Here is a 15,093-nt window from a genome sequence, read left to right on the forward strand (position 1 = left end):
GTTTATTTCTTATTGTCACAAGTAGGCTTACATTAACACTGCAATGAAGTTACTGTGAAAATCACCTATTGCCACAGGCCAGTGCCTGTTCAGTTACACTGAAGGGCAATTTAGTGTGGCTGATGCACCTGGCCAGCACATCTTTCAGACTGTGGGAGGAAACTGGAGCACCCAGAGGAAACCCATGCAGATTTTTTGGCGGGGGGGGGGGGGGGGGGCAGGGGCGGTGGGATCAGGTTCGATTCCTGGCTTGGGTCACTGTCTGTGTGGCGTCTGCATGTTCTCCTCTTGTTGGCATGCATTTCCTCAGGGTGCTCCAGTTTCTTCCCACAGTCCGAAAGACATGCTGGTTAGATGCATTGGCTGTGCTAAATTCTCCCTCAGTGTACCCGAACAGGCGCTGGAGTGTGGCGACTAGGGGATTTTCACAGTAACTTCATTGCAGTGTTATTGTAAGCCTATTTGTGAAATTAATAAATAAACCAAAAAAAGACATGGGGAGAATCTGCAGATTCTGCACGGGCAGTGACCCAAGCTGGGAATCGAACCCAGGCCACTGTGAGGCAGCAGTGCTAACCCCAAGTGTATAAGTAATCCCTTTGAATGACAAGAGTTTCTGTCTCTCCCACCCTTTCAGACATTGAGTTTCAGAACTGTACACAGTGCATTAGCTGTGGTCTAACTTTCTGCTGAGCTACCACTCAGCTGGTCATCCTTCCACCTGAGTCAGAAGGTTGTGGGTTTGAGTTCCTCACCCCAGAGCTTTGTGCATGGAAATCTAGGCCATTACCGACTACTATTCATAGATATGTCAGACTCCTATTCATAGACTGCAGCTCAGCCTTTAACACTATTATTCCTACGAGATTCATCTCCAAACTATGTGGCCTGAGGTTCGGTTCCTCCCACTATAACTGGATCCCAAACTTCCTAACCCACAGACTGCAGTCAATAAGGACAGGCAACAATACGTCCTCCACAATCATCCTCAACACCAAAATGCATCTCTCAAACAACACCACCAGAACCTATTAATATTTGCATGAAAATAGCTCTGATTGTGGACTTTTGAGATTTCCTGAGAATGTGAAATAAATGACGATAAATGAGGGGTGGCACAGTGGTTAACACTGCTGCCTCTCAGTGTCTGAAATATGGGTTTGATTCCTAGCTTGGGTCACTGTCTGTGTGGAGTTTGCACGTTCGTCCTGTGTCTGCGTTGGTTTCCTCCAGATGCTCCTCGCACAGTCCAATAACGTGCAGGTTAGGTGCATTGGCTATGCTAAAATTGCCCCTTAGTGTCAGCAGGATTATTTTAGGAAAATGCATGGGATTAGGGGATGGGGATAGGGTAGGATTGTGGCGAGTATTGTGGCTGGTGCAGAGCTGATGGGCCAAATGTTTGAAATATCTATGAATTTTCTCATGCCCTTTTGCATTTCTTCATTTGTGGTAAGTTAGGAAAATGGGACTTCCCACTATAAATTCCCTAGTACATTTTTCCCAGCACGGGTTGTGTGGCTATGATTTTCCGATATGTTGTCCCCAGCAGCCAGAGCGGTACATCAGGAGGCAACGCCTTCAGTTTTCAATGAGTTTGAACTTGCTGCAAACATCAGCCAGCCCCCACAGATGCCCTCTCCCACACAGGTCCTCTCGCTACAGTAATTTCATTCAATCCTCTCTTCCAGACTCCGGCCTCCTTGATTGCAGTTTCAAAGAGAAAGGACGCAACGTGACAAATTTTAATTAAATTCACTTTACAAATATTTCCTCAATAAACAATAACTTTTCTCTCATAAGAAGAAGAAATAATATTTTCATTGTGTCTCAAAACATATGACTCACACCCACTAGAATGGGACCCCCCCAACCCAACCCAACCCACCTATTACTGATGAATCTGCAGAGTGTTTGCCAGCCAACAAGTGGGACTTCACACAAAATCTACACATTAAGTTTAATTCCAAAAAGGATACAACGATAGGTGCTGTGAAGAATATTCTGCTTCTAGCCTCACCTATTTCTCTCCCTACCCTCAGGCAGTCAACCTTCCCATAGCCTCTCCCACATTCACTGCATTCAAGAAAGGATAGTAGCGTTTAACCACTAAATAGAGTTCAATAAGGAAGGAACACTCAATGCTTTGGTGAGGGAATGCAGACACAGTGATTGGCACTGCTGCCTCACAGCGCCAGAGACCTGGGTTTGATTCCTGGCTTGGGTCATTGTCTGTGTGGAGTTTGCATGTTCTCCGCGTGGGTTTCCTCCGGATACTCTGGTTTCCTCCCACAGTCCAAAGACGTGCTGGTTAGGTGCATTAGCCATGCTAAATTCTCTCTGTGTACCTGAACAGGTGCCAGAGTGTGGCGACTAGGGGATTTTCACAGTAACTTCATTGCAATGCTAATGTAAGTCTACTTGTGACATAAATAAACTTTAAAACTTTAAACCGTGGCAGCTATGATGATGCAGAACATGGTGGGGGAATGAAACATTTGTGACTTCATGTTTTGGATGGCTCGGAGAAAGTTGGCTGCAGGACCCTGGATTCAGTGCAGACTGAAGTGTAGGAAACACCCAACTGTTCACAGCATATAATTTATGTGGATGCACACAAGCCAATTCCAAACACCCCCAATTTGGTCTTAAAGTAATTGGTGGATTGCGGGGTACAGACATGGTGGTAGTTGTAATGCGTCACTCTGCAGAACTTGAAGAGAGCAGGCTAATGGAAGGTTTACTCTGCGTCTCACTCCTGAAGATGATTATTTGAAGCTGGAAGGTCGAAATGTGTCACATTCTGCATTTCAGCTCCTTTGGGAGTACAAACTTCACATCACAGGAAATTCTGCTCAGTTCCTTCCCTCTCTCTTGCTGACTGGTGCAGTCTTCCATGGTGCTCTTGGTGACAAGGTTACCATTCTTCATGTACTGATGGTCCAGGTCTTGCTAATGTGCACACACATGCGTGCTCTCTAACACACACACACACCGCCAATGTTAGCTGGAAATAGTCTTACGTAGAAATAAACTTAGAAACTAGAAGCAGGAGTAGGCCATTCATCTTGATCATGGCTGATCATTGAATTCAATATCTTCATCTCCCTTCCCCCATATCCCTTGATCGCTTTAGCCCCAACAGCTATATCTAATTTCTTCTTGAAATCAATGTTTTGGCCTCAGCTACTTTCTGTGGTTGTGAATTCCACACATTCACCACCCACTGGGTGAAGAAATTTCTCCTCACCTCAGTTTTAAACAGTTTACCCCTTATCCTCAAACTATGACCCCTAGTTCTCAACTCTCCCACCATTGGAAACATTCTTTCTGAATTTAACCAGTCTAACCCTGTTAGAAATTTATAAATTTCTATGAGATCCCCACTCACTCTTCTAAACTCCAGAGAATATAATCCTAACTGACTTAATCTTTCCTCATATGACAGACCTACCATCCCAGGAATCAGCCTGGTAAACCTTCGCTGTGCTCCCTCTATAGCAAGGACATCCTTCCTCAAATAAGGACAGTGAAACAGCACACAATACGCCAGGTGTGGCCTCACCAACGCCCTGCACAATTGCAGCAAAACATCTCTATCCCTGCACTCAAATCCTCTCGCTATGAAGGCCAACATACCATTTGCCTTCTTTACTGCCTGATGTACCTGCGTGCTTACTTTCACCGACTGACGTATGAGGACTCCAAGATCTCATTGAGCACCCAACTCTCTCAATTTACACCCATTCAAGCCTTCCTATTATTGATATCAAAGTGGATCACCTCACATTTATCCACATTAAACTGCATCTACCATGCAGATGCCAACACACTCAGCCTGTCCAAATCACACCACAATGAGGAGCTGGGACCCAGTGCCCTGCCCCCACCATCCTGGCTGATATCAAGCTTCCTTCAGTGTGACTGAGTGGGGGAATGGTGAGGGTGGGACCTGGGACCTTGCAGTTCCACACAACTCAGCTACGCACAGCTTTAACCAGCGAAGGTCGTGTGTGACCAGAGCCGAGAGACAAAAGGGATAAATTGACCTTGTTTCAGAAGTAGAGGACTGATCATTCCAGCAGGGCCAGCGAGTGAGTTTGCTGTGGCAGCAACTAGTTTGTCATAGAAGCATAGAATCCTACAGTGCAAGAGGCGGCCATTCGGCCCATCAGGTCTACACCAGTCACAACCCCAACCAGGCACTATCCCCACACCCCCATGCATTTACCCTAGCTAGTCCCCCACTCCCCCCCAAGCTGACACGAAGGACCAATTTAGCATGGTCAATCCACCTAAGCCTCACATCTTTCAGAGTGTGGGAGGAAACCGGAGCACCCAGAGGAAATCCACGCAGACATGGGGAGAACGTGCAAACTCCGCACAGTGACCTAAGCTGGGAATCGAACCCGGCTTCCTGGCACTGTGAGGCAGCAGTGCTAACCACTGTGCCACCGTCCAGGGAGGCTGAATTTCAACAATAACATTGGATAAATCCCCATACCAAATCCATTAAAAAAAAGATGCTTTTCACAACCCAGTATCATTCATTATGTAATCACTCCAAAACTAGCAGTTCAGTGTGGTATACAATTGAACTACTATTCCATTTTAGAAGTCATTTTAATTTAAACAATCTTACACCAGGATCTTTGGTTCATTTACAATTATATTTTTTTTTAAAAAAAAGTTTCCAAATGGAACTTTACAATCTATAATGAACAGAGGCAACAAAGGAGAAATGGAATTTTCCTTGTTGGTAATGCAGATTGCAACTGGAGGGACAGTATTGCTGTAGAGATTGGTGCAGAATTTAGTTGAAAGGTTAAAAGGGTTTTAATTGCCCCCCCACCCTTTCTGTCAATGTCATGGCAACCGTCGCAGTGGAACAGACGGAGAGCCCAACACTAAGGTTGTGCATCAGTCAGTAGTCAACACGATTGTATGCATGACATCATTTACAGAACGTGTTGTAAACAAATGGAATAAAAAGTCAGGCAGCATACTCTATAAAAGCAGTCCTCGGTTTAAGAGCTGAGACTGGCACTGCCCAACGCGGGACTGAGGCCAGAAACTAAATCAGGTTGACGGTGACACTCTGATCCACGTCGAGCTCTTTCCACTCAGCTGTAAGCATAATTCCCACAAATCGAGGAAAATCCAACCAGGGTTTCATCTCCTGATTCCTGACCACTGATTTTATATTGGAAATCCTGTGTGTCTGAGTACTTGAGTGAATGAATGGAGGACCAGGCCGGAGTCAACCATAACACGCCACAACCAAATGGCGCTGGTTGGCGTCTCACACGCTGCAAATGGGCACTTGGGTGAAAGTACTGAAGGATATCAGGCGTCGGTGGAACTGTACTCTTGTTGGGAGTCAGCACCTCCCAAGAGATAGAGCTCCCCCAGAGCAACAGAGGCAGGAATACCAGTGTGCTGGTCACAACAGCCAAACCCACGATGGGCAGTCTTGAGTGGAAGGTCTTCACAAGTGAAGAAACTGTCCAAACCGCTCGAGACAACACCTGCTCCCAGATAACAATGGAATTCATTGGCTTGGAAGCCAAAAATGAGCTCAAGGAAGGGAAAAAAAAAATCATTGGTTTAAAACAGAAATATAACCAGTGTACCTGAGAGTTTACGTGGACGCTGAAGGGACAAAGAATTCTCTTCCTTCTCTGGTAGGCTTAAGTTGGTACTCACCCCTGATATAGAATGGAGTTGTAAACGGCAAACACAGGAAGTCTTGTTCAACAATTAACCAGTCCCTTCACGCCCAAAAAGAGAAAAACCCAAAAGAGAAGGTGGGCAAAACAATGCAAGAGATCATTCCGATTCGCAGACCTGGCGCATGTGTACGAGATTTCATTCCTTTGTACTCGCACACATTCACACACCCATGAGCCTTCTCACTACCCAAGTAGGGTTGGAAGCTCTCTCTACCAGAGAGAAGCAACCAACAGCATCCCCCACTTCCCTTGGCTCTACAGGAGACAGAACAGAAAGACTGTTCTCTTCAAGGTGAGGAGATTTCAGTCACACAACTCTGTGACCTTGTTTCTTGTTTAAATGTGTGAGTGATAGTCTGAAGCAGCAGCTGCACACATTTCTTTGGTTAATTCCACTCCACTTGGAGATAGGAAAGGCACATTCCCAATTCTTTACGATGGAGGTTTTCCGATATCGACCGTTATTTTTGTGTAAAGTTGACTTTTTTCTTTCTTGATAAGTGAGTATTTCAGAGATATATATCCATCCTGCATCCGTGTAAACTTCATCCGATTATAAATAGCATAACTGGAAAGACAGAAAGGACAAGATTTAAGATGCTGAAATGAAAGTTACTCATTTTTAGACTGGCTCATCCATGAATAAACAGTGAATTTAACTTTCACTTTCAAATCATACTTTATCAGAATCTCTTTTTTCTATTCACTGCAAAAAGTCAGTTCATTGAAGGTCAGAATTGTCATTCATTTTTATTCCGTCTTATATTTATTTACTGAGTGAAACATTTCAAGTGTATGCCTACAGAGTCATTGTGGGTGGAAGTTAGGAACAGCAAAGGGTCGATAACTTTGCTGGGTGTTTTCTATAGGCCGCCCAATAGTGACAGGGAAGTTGAGGTGCAGAAAGGGAAACAGATCCTAGAGAGATGTAGTAATTACAGAGTTGTCGTGATGGGAGACTTTAATTTCCCAAACATCGACTGGAATATCCCTAGGGTAAGGGGTTTGGATGGGGAGGAGTTTGTTAGGTGTGTTCAGGAGGGTTTCCTGATACAGTACGTGGATAAGCCTACGAGAGGAGAGGCTGTACTTGACCTGGTGCTGGCTAATGAACCAGGACAGGTGTTGGATCTCTCGGTAGGAGAGCATCTTGGGGATGGAGATCATAATTCTATCTCCTTCATGATAGCATTGGAAAGAGATAGGATCAGGCAGGCTAGGAAGGTGTTTGGAGTAAGGGGAAACATGAAGATAACTGGACGAATAAACTGGAAGGAGGTGTTCTTGGGGAAAAGTACAGAAGGAAGGTGGCGGATATTCAAGGAATGTTTGACCGGAGCTCTGCACAATAACGTTCCAATGAGACAAGGAGGCTTTGGTAGGGCGCAGGAACCGTGGTGCACGAAAGTTGTGGTGAACCTAGTCAGGAAGAAAGGAAAGGTGTATAAAAGGTTCAGAGAGCTAGGAGATGTTAAGGATCTAGAGAAGTATAAGGCTTGTAGAAAGGAGCTTAAAAAAGGAAATTAGGACAGCCAGAAGGAGTCATGAGAAGGCCTTGGCAGGTAAGATTAAGGAGAATCCCAAGGCCTTCTACAAATATGTAGAAAGTAAAAGGATGAGAAGAGAAGGGATAGGACCTATAAAAGGTGAAGGGGGAAAAGTCTGTGTGGAACCGGAAGAAATGGCAGAGGTGCTTAATGAGTACTTTGCCTCGGTATTCACGTTGGAAAGTGATCTGGGAGGTTGTACTACAGGTTTGTGGCAGTCTGTAAAGATTGAGTATGTTGATGTTAAGGAAGAGGATGTGCTAGAACTTTTAAACTCTATCAAGATAGACAAGTCGCCGGGACCGGATGGGATGTACCCCAGATTACTGTGGGAGGTGAGAGAGGTGATTGCACAGCCCCTGGCGATGATCTTTGCATCGTCGATGGAGACGGGAGGGGTTCCAGAGGATTGGAGGATTGCAGATGTGGTTCCTATTTTCAAGAAAGGGAACAGGGACAGCCTGGGAAATTACCGACCGGTGAGTCTGACCTCAGTGGTTGGTAAGTTGATGGAGAGGCTTCTGAGGGACGAGATTTATGAGCATTTGGAGAAGTTTAGAATGATCAGAAATAGTCAACATGGTTTTGTCAAGGGCAGATCGTGCCTTACGAGCCTAGTTGAGTTCTTTGAGAATGTGACTGAACACATTGACGAAGGAAGAGCGGTAGACATGGTTTACATGGACTTCAGCAAGGCGTTTGATAAGGTCCCCCATGCAAGACTTCTTGAGAAGGTGAGAGGGCATGGGATCCAGGGGGCTTTGGCCTTGTGGATCCAGAACTGGCTTGCCTGCAGAAGGCAGACAGTGGTTGTGGATGGGTCTTTTTCTGCATGGAGGTTGGTCACCAGTGGAGTGCCCCAGGGATCTGTTCTAGGACCCTTGCTGTTTGTCATTTTCATAAATGACCTGGATGAGGAAGTGGAGGGATGGGTTAGTAAGTTTACTGACGATACAAAGGTTGGTGGTGTTGTGGATGGTCTGGAGGGATGTCAGAAGTTGCAGCGGGACATAGATAGGATGCAAGACTGGGCGGAGAAGTGGCAGATGGACTTCAACGCAGATAAAGTTTGAGGTTATGTACCTGACTAAAGAATAGCTTCTTCCCTGCTGCCGTTAAATTTTTGAATGGACTTATCATGTTTCACAAATGAATGAAAAAAAAACAATTTTTGACTCACTTCTTCTCGTTGACTTCATTCCCTTTGTCTCTTTGGTGCCGTATCATTTTGGTTCTTCCAATGTTGCGGTCAGGTCGTTCAACAGACATCCCACTCATTGTTACCCTTCAGGATAATGGAACAAAGCACTTACTCAATGCAAGGATCTGCTCAACCTGATTTAAAGCCTCGTCTTAATATAACCAACAACACGTTGCATTTCTATAACCCCATTAACTGGGGGCTGGAGGAGATTGGAAAAATAGGAAAGGAAGAGGATAAAGAGAATGGATTAATAAAACTTTTATGCTAAAATGGGATTAGAATAGTTTGAGTCTTATCTTTGATCGGCAGAGATGTGATGGGCTGAAGAATCTTTATCTGTGCTATAGACCTATGACTCAAAAGTATATGCAGTCCCGTGTTCATTAATAGTTAGGTTGTGACAGCTTAGGTCAGAGGCTGGGAATTCTGTGGCTAGAACTAACCCCTGGCTCCCCAAAGTCTGTCTACCATCAACAAGGCACAAGTCAACAGCATGATGGAATACTGTCCACTTGCTTAGAAGAGTGAAGCCCCAACAACACTACAGAAGCTCATCAGACACCATCCAGGATAAAACAGCCCACTCGGTCAGCAGCCTGTTCATCACCTAAACAGTCAAGTCTCTACTACTTATGCACAGTGGCAGCAGCATGTACCATTTACAAGATGCAGCCACTCACCAAGGCTCCTTCAGTGGTAGCACCTTCCAAACCCACAATCTTCACTCCCCAGAAGGACAAGGAGAGCAGACAAATGGGAACACCGCCACATGCAAGTTCCATTCCAAGCCAAGCTGCTGTATATTGCCATTCCTTCACTCAGTCAAAACCCTGGGACTCCCTGTGTCCCTACACCACATGGTCTGCAGCGGTTCAAAAAGGCAGCTCACCACTTTCTCAAGGGCAATTTAGGGATGGGTAATAAATGCTGGCCTAGCCAGCGAAGCTCACATCCCATGAAAACATTTTTAAAATTAGCAACAACTTGTACTTTATACTTTTGCTGCAGAGAGATATCCCAAGGTGCTCAACTAAGATGTGGAGGCAAAGAAGGAGATATTGGAAAGAGTGGCCAGAAGCTTGGCAAAAGATGTGGGATTTATTATGAGTCCTGAAAAGGAGGGCAGAGTGGCTGAGGGGAGAATGGGGAAAGTAAAAGAGCATGAGAATACAAGAGGAAGGTAGTGAGTTTTTAAAAAATTCATCCCAGGGATGTGGGCATCGCTGGCTGGCCAGCCAACATTTATTACCCATCCCTCGTTGCGCTTGAACTGAATGGCTTGCTAGGCCATTTTTACAGGGCAGTTGAAAGTCAACCACATTGCTGTTGCTCTGGAGTCACATGTAGGCCAGACCAGATAAGGACAGCATTTCCTTCTCTAAGGAACATTAGTGAACCAATGGGTTTTTTCAATAATCAACAACGGTTTCACGGTCATCAGTAGACTCCTAATTCCAGACTTTCTGTATCGAATTCAAATTCCATCATCTGCCGTGGCGGGATTCGAACCCAGGTCCCCAGAGCATTAGCTGAGTTTCTGGATTAATAGTCTAGTGATAATACCATGAGGCCATTGCCTCCTCTGTGAGACTAAAGAGGAAGTAGGAGCAGGTGACAGAAGGGTAAAAAACCGACTGTTCAAAGTCAGACTGGGAATGATTCCATCAACTAACAACTCCAGAGATTATCTTGTTTCTTATCGACAATGAATTCAATGTCAGCAGCAACCATCAGGAAGATTGATCATCGAGTAGCAGCTGTAATGCAAGATGTTCCTTTTGAGAAACGAGGTGGGGGAGGAAGGGAAGGGGGGGGGGGAGAGGAAGGGAAAGGGGGGGAGGAAGGGGAGAGGAAGGGAAGGGGGGGAGAGGAAGGGGATAAGGGCATGGAGTGCTAAGAGGTTTGTGGGCAGACTAAACTCCTCTGTGAAGTGCTGGGGCTGTCTGTGATTGTTGGAAGTTTTCAGGGAGGTGACAGCTTGCTTGGGCCTTTAAATGTGGGATAAAGCCTCACACGTTGGCACATTTTATGCTCTTTAAAAACCTTTCCCGGGCCCCACCAACACCATGAGCAGCCAGCTGTGTCTGCCCGTTTACCTCACTGGCACTCGTGGCAGTCTCAGCTGATACAAAGCACACAGCTTATTGCTGTAATGATAAGATACACCAAAACATCAAACGATATGCTATAAATAGCCTGAGAAACACTGCGGCACAACATCAAGGCAGCAACTCTCAAACGTCAGGAGTGTGTTGAACACTGTGTTTGAGCAGAAGTTTAAACATCACTGCCACAGGTTCTGAATTGAACTTTTTTTTTTAACCAAGTGTTTCCCATTTTGCTGTAGTCTGATTCAGAGATCCAGTGAGGGTATCAATTTTACAGAAAAGCTTTGTTAGTCTAGTCCAAATAATACACCTTCAGTTTAGCCTCATTGAAGCAATGTGCCTGTCAGCTGATTGCACTCACTACTTTGGAGTGACTTTGTTAAATTAATGCTAATCCCGATGAGTTATTCTACTCCTTAGAGACTGGGATGAGATTGTACTGCTGATTGGTTACCCAGGAAGCCAGGGAAATCCCAAAATCTGCTCTTGACCCAGGCTGGACAAGAAGCATGGGGAGATGGGAGCTTGGGGGCTGATGGTCAGTTACTTAGGACTGAGATGAGGAGAAATTGTTCATTCGGAAGGTTGAGAGGCTTTGGAATATCTGCTCCGCGGAGCTTCAGTCAATGAGTACAGTATATAGCAGAACCCGTAAGAGTATTGATATACAGAGGGATCTGGGTGTATAGGTACATAGATCACTGAAAGTGCCAACCAGGTGCAGAAGGTAGTCAAGAAGGCATACGGCATGCTTGCCTTCATCAGTCGGGGTTTTGTGTTTAAAAATTGGCAAGTTACGTTGCAGCTTTATAGAACCTTAGTTAGGCGGCACTTGGAATATAGTGTTCAAATATGGTCGCCACACTACCAGAGAGATGTGGAGGCTTTGGAAAGTGTACAGAAAAGATTTACCAGGGTGTTCCCTGGTATGGAGGGCATTAGCTATGAGGAGAAACATGGTTGGAGAAACTTGGTTTGTTCTCACTGGAATGATGGAAGTTGATGGGCGACCTGATAGAAGTCTACAAGATTATGAGAGGCATGGACAAAGTGGGTAGTCAGAAGCTTTTTCCAGGGTGGAGGAGTCAATTATTCAGGGGCATACGTTTAAGGCGTGAGGGTCAAGATTTAAGAGAGATGTACAGGGCAAATTTTTTTTTTTTTTACACAGAGGGTGATGTGTGCTTGGAGCTCGCTGCGGGGGGAGGTAGTAGAAGCAGATACGATTGTGACTTTTAAGGGATGTCTTGACAAATACATGAATAGGATGGGAACAGAGGGATATGGTCTCTGGAAGGGTAGGGAGTTTTAGTTCAGTTGGGTAGCTTGGTCGGTGCAGGCTTGGAGGGCTGAAGGGCCTGTTCCTGTGCTGTAATTTTCTTTGTTCTTCGAGTACAGTCAAGGCTGACGTAGATAATGTTTGTGTACCAAGGGAATTGAGAAATCTGGGGATAATGCAGGAAAGTGGAGTTGAGCTAGATCTTGTTGAATCTAACTGATGTTGAATGGTGGAGCAGGCTCTAGGGGGTCAACAGCCTACTCCTGCTCCAATTTCTTACGTAAAATCCAACACAGTCAGAGCAGTTCCGAGAAGGTTCCACTCAATGACTGCTGGTACGAGGGGCTCGTCTTATGAAGAGAGATTGTGTCTATACCCACTGGAGTTCAGAAGAGGTATTGTTTATGAAGCTTGTAAGATCCTGATGGGTTTTGATAGGGTGGATACCAGGAGGATACTTCCATCGTGGGAGAGACTAAAGTTCATTTATTAGTGTTACAAGTAGGCTTACATTAACACTGCAATGAAGTTACTGTGAAAATTCTCTGGTCGCCACACTCTAGCACCTGTTTGGGCACAGAGAGGGAGAATTTAGCATGGCCAATGCACCTAATCAGCACATCTTTCGGACTGTGGGAGGAAACTGGAGCACCCAGAGGAACCCCACGCAGACACGGGGATTGTGCAGACTCCAGACAGACAGTGACCGAAGCTGGGAATCAAACACGGGTCCCTGGCGTTGTGAGGCAGCAATACTAACCACTGTGCTGCCATTGCCACCCTGGAGGCAGGGGACAGTGTTTCAGAATAAGAGGTCTACCATTGAAGTTGGAGATGAGGAGAATTTGTTTCTTTCAAAGGGTCTGTGGAATTCTCTTCCTTAGAAAGCAGTGGAGGACAAGATCACTGACGCAATTCCAAGAGTTATATAAATTTTTGATGGAAGGAAATCAAGGGTGATGGGATGAAGGGTGGATAAGAAAGTGGAACTGAGACACAACCGGATCAGCCATTATCTAATCAAAAGGCAGAGCAAGCTTGAAGGGCTGAATGGCTTAGTCCTAAGTTTGTATGAATTCCACGGTAAAAGGAGGCTGGGAGGCCGGAGAATCTCACCCGATGTTACTCAGGCCTGAAGACTACATCGCAGGAGGTTCAGCAAACATACACACTCCTGATTCCTCCTCCCGCAGGTACTGTACCTGAAGAGGGCACTGGCAACATGAACCTCCATTGGATTGGTCCATTATGCTCAGTAAAGTACTGCTGTGGTTTACCATTGCCCTCTTCAGTGTGACTGGTTAGGAAACCCTCCCACTCTTACATGCTCCAATCAGGTGTATTGGAAGGGTTTCCAGTCAGATACTCAATCTGCTTGGCCACATTGTGAATGCAGTTCCATGGCCATCAAGTCCTGAAGTGAGACTTGAACCTGGAGCTTCTGGCCCAGATATTCAGACTCAAGAGGTGAGATTTCACAACCAACTGAACCATTATGTAGGGATAATGACACTTCCCTAAACTCTACGAGAGCAGCAGATGTTAAAAAAAGGTGACTATCTAGCTGATCTATGCTCCTCATTATTTTATAGACCTCTATAAGATCACCCCCAAGTCTCCTACACTCCAGGGAATAAAGTCCCTGGTCTATCTAGCCTCTTTTACATTTGAGAAAACATGTTGACTATCTAGAGTCAGCGACCACATGTTCCAAGATGCCTCACTGCTGATTATGCTTTTTTTTCAAAATGACATCTGCTATCGGGACTTGATGGTTTGAGTTATAAGGAGGGGCTGAATAGACTAGGACTTTTTTCCCTGGAGTGTAGAAGGCTCAGGGATGATTTTATAGAGATCTATAAAAAAAAGAGGGACATAGATCATCTAGATAATCAACATCTTTTCCCAAAGATAGGGGAGTCTAGAGGGCATAGGTTTAAGATGACAGGGGGAGATACAAAATGGTCCAGAGGGGCCATTTTTTCACTCAAAGGATAGTGTGTGTCTGGAATGAGCTGCCAGAGACAACAGTAGAGGTGGGTACAACTTTATCTTTTAAAAATCATTTAGACAGTTACGTGGGTGAGGTGGGAATGGAGGGATTTAGCCAAATGCAGGCAATTGGGACTAGCTTATTGGCATGGATAAGTTGGGCCGGAGGGCCATGTTGCAAACCGCTATGATCTGTTTTATTTTACCTCTTGTACGTGTCATCATCTTCAGTCCCCCAGCCCCAATAGTTGTTGGAGAAACCATTTATTTTCAAGTACTGCTCTTTCGTAAATGCCACAACTCCTCCGAAATACCCTGTGTACGGCAACCTGGATCAGAAAGAGACACAAAGAGAATCAGGCAACATTTCTCCGAGGCAGTTAATCCATGATCCCTTAAAACAAGGCTGAATCCAGTCACAGAATGTACGCGTCTCTCGGCCTTTTGGCTGAGATCAAGCCCAAGATGGGGGTGGCAACACCTCAGTGTGTCAGCTTGGATCTTATTTACCTCTCTGGTGGGGAATCATAGAATCCCTATAGTGCAGAAAGAGGCCATTTGGCCCTTCACACCTGCACCAACAACAATCCCACTCAGGCCCTATCTAGTTCCACTTTTAGCTCCCCTCAGAAAGGTGCATTAATGACATGAAAGAAAAGTTCTCCATTTTCTTCACCATTGATTGCCGGGTCTTCAACTGCCTTAGAATCATACAGTGCAAGAGAGACCCTTCGGCCCATTGAGTCCAAACTGACACATTAGCAACACCTGAAATCCCACCTAATTCCATCTGTTACCTGATACGCTGCAGGAAAAGATGTCCCGAGGCATGGTACATTGGGGAGACCATGCAGACGCTACAACAATGGATGAATGAACACTGCTCAACAATCACCAGGCAAGAGTGTTCTCTTCCTGTTGGGAAACACTTCAGTAGTCACAGGCATTCAGCCTGTGATCTTCGGGTAAGTGTTCTCCAAGGTGGCCTTCACGACACATGACAGCGCACAGTCGCCGAGCACAGACTGATAGCCAAGTTCCACACACGAGGACGGCCTCAACCGGGATCTTGGGTTCATGTCACACTATCTGTAACCGCCATGAATTGTCTGGGCTTGCAAAATCTCTAACTATCCTGGTTGGAGACAATACACATCTCTTTAACCTGTGCTTAACCCTCTCTCCGCTCACATTATACCTTTAAGACTTGATTACCTGTAAAGACTCACAT

General features: G+C 45.4%; 1 protein-coding gene across 1 annotated transcript in view; it reads right to left on the minus strand.

Moving 5' to 3' along the window:
- Positions 1 to 4,273: 4,273 nt before the first annotated feature.
- The window catches only part of LOC145358531 (beta-1,4-galactosyltransferase 1-like), a 43,299-nt gene continuing 32,479 nt past the window's right edge, over positions 4,274 to 15,093 (minus strand). The window contains exons 5-7 of the mRNA XM_080212668.1: positions 14,069 to 14,191; positions 8,460 to 8,564; positions 4,274 to 6,300 (exon numbers count right to left, since the gene is read on the minus strand). Of these exons, the coding sequence (XP_080068794.1) occupies positions 6,165 to 6,300; positions 8,460 to 8,564; positions 14,069 to 14,191 (364 nt within the window). The 3' untranslated portion in view covers positions 4,274 to 6,164. The remainder of the gene's footprint in view (positions 6,301 to 8,459; positions 8,565 to 14,068; positions 14,192 to 15,093) is intronic.

Source organism: Carcharhinus amblyrhynchos, chromosome 26, assembly GCF_965287045.1.
Source record: "Carcharhinus amblyrhynchos chromosome 26, sCarAmb.v2.hapA, whole genome shotgun sequence".
NCBI lineage: Eukaryota > Metazoa > Chordata > Chondrichthyes > Carcharhiniformes > Carcharhinidae > Carcharhinus > Carcharhinus amblyrhynchos.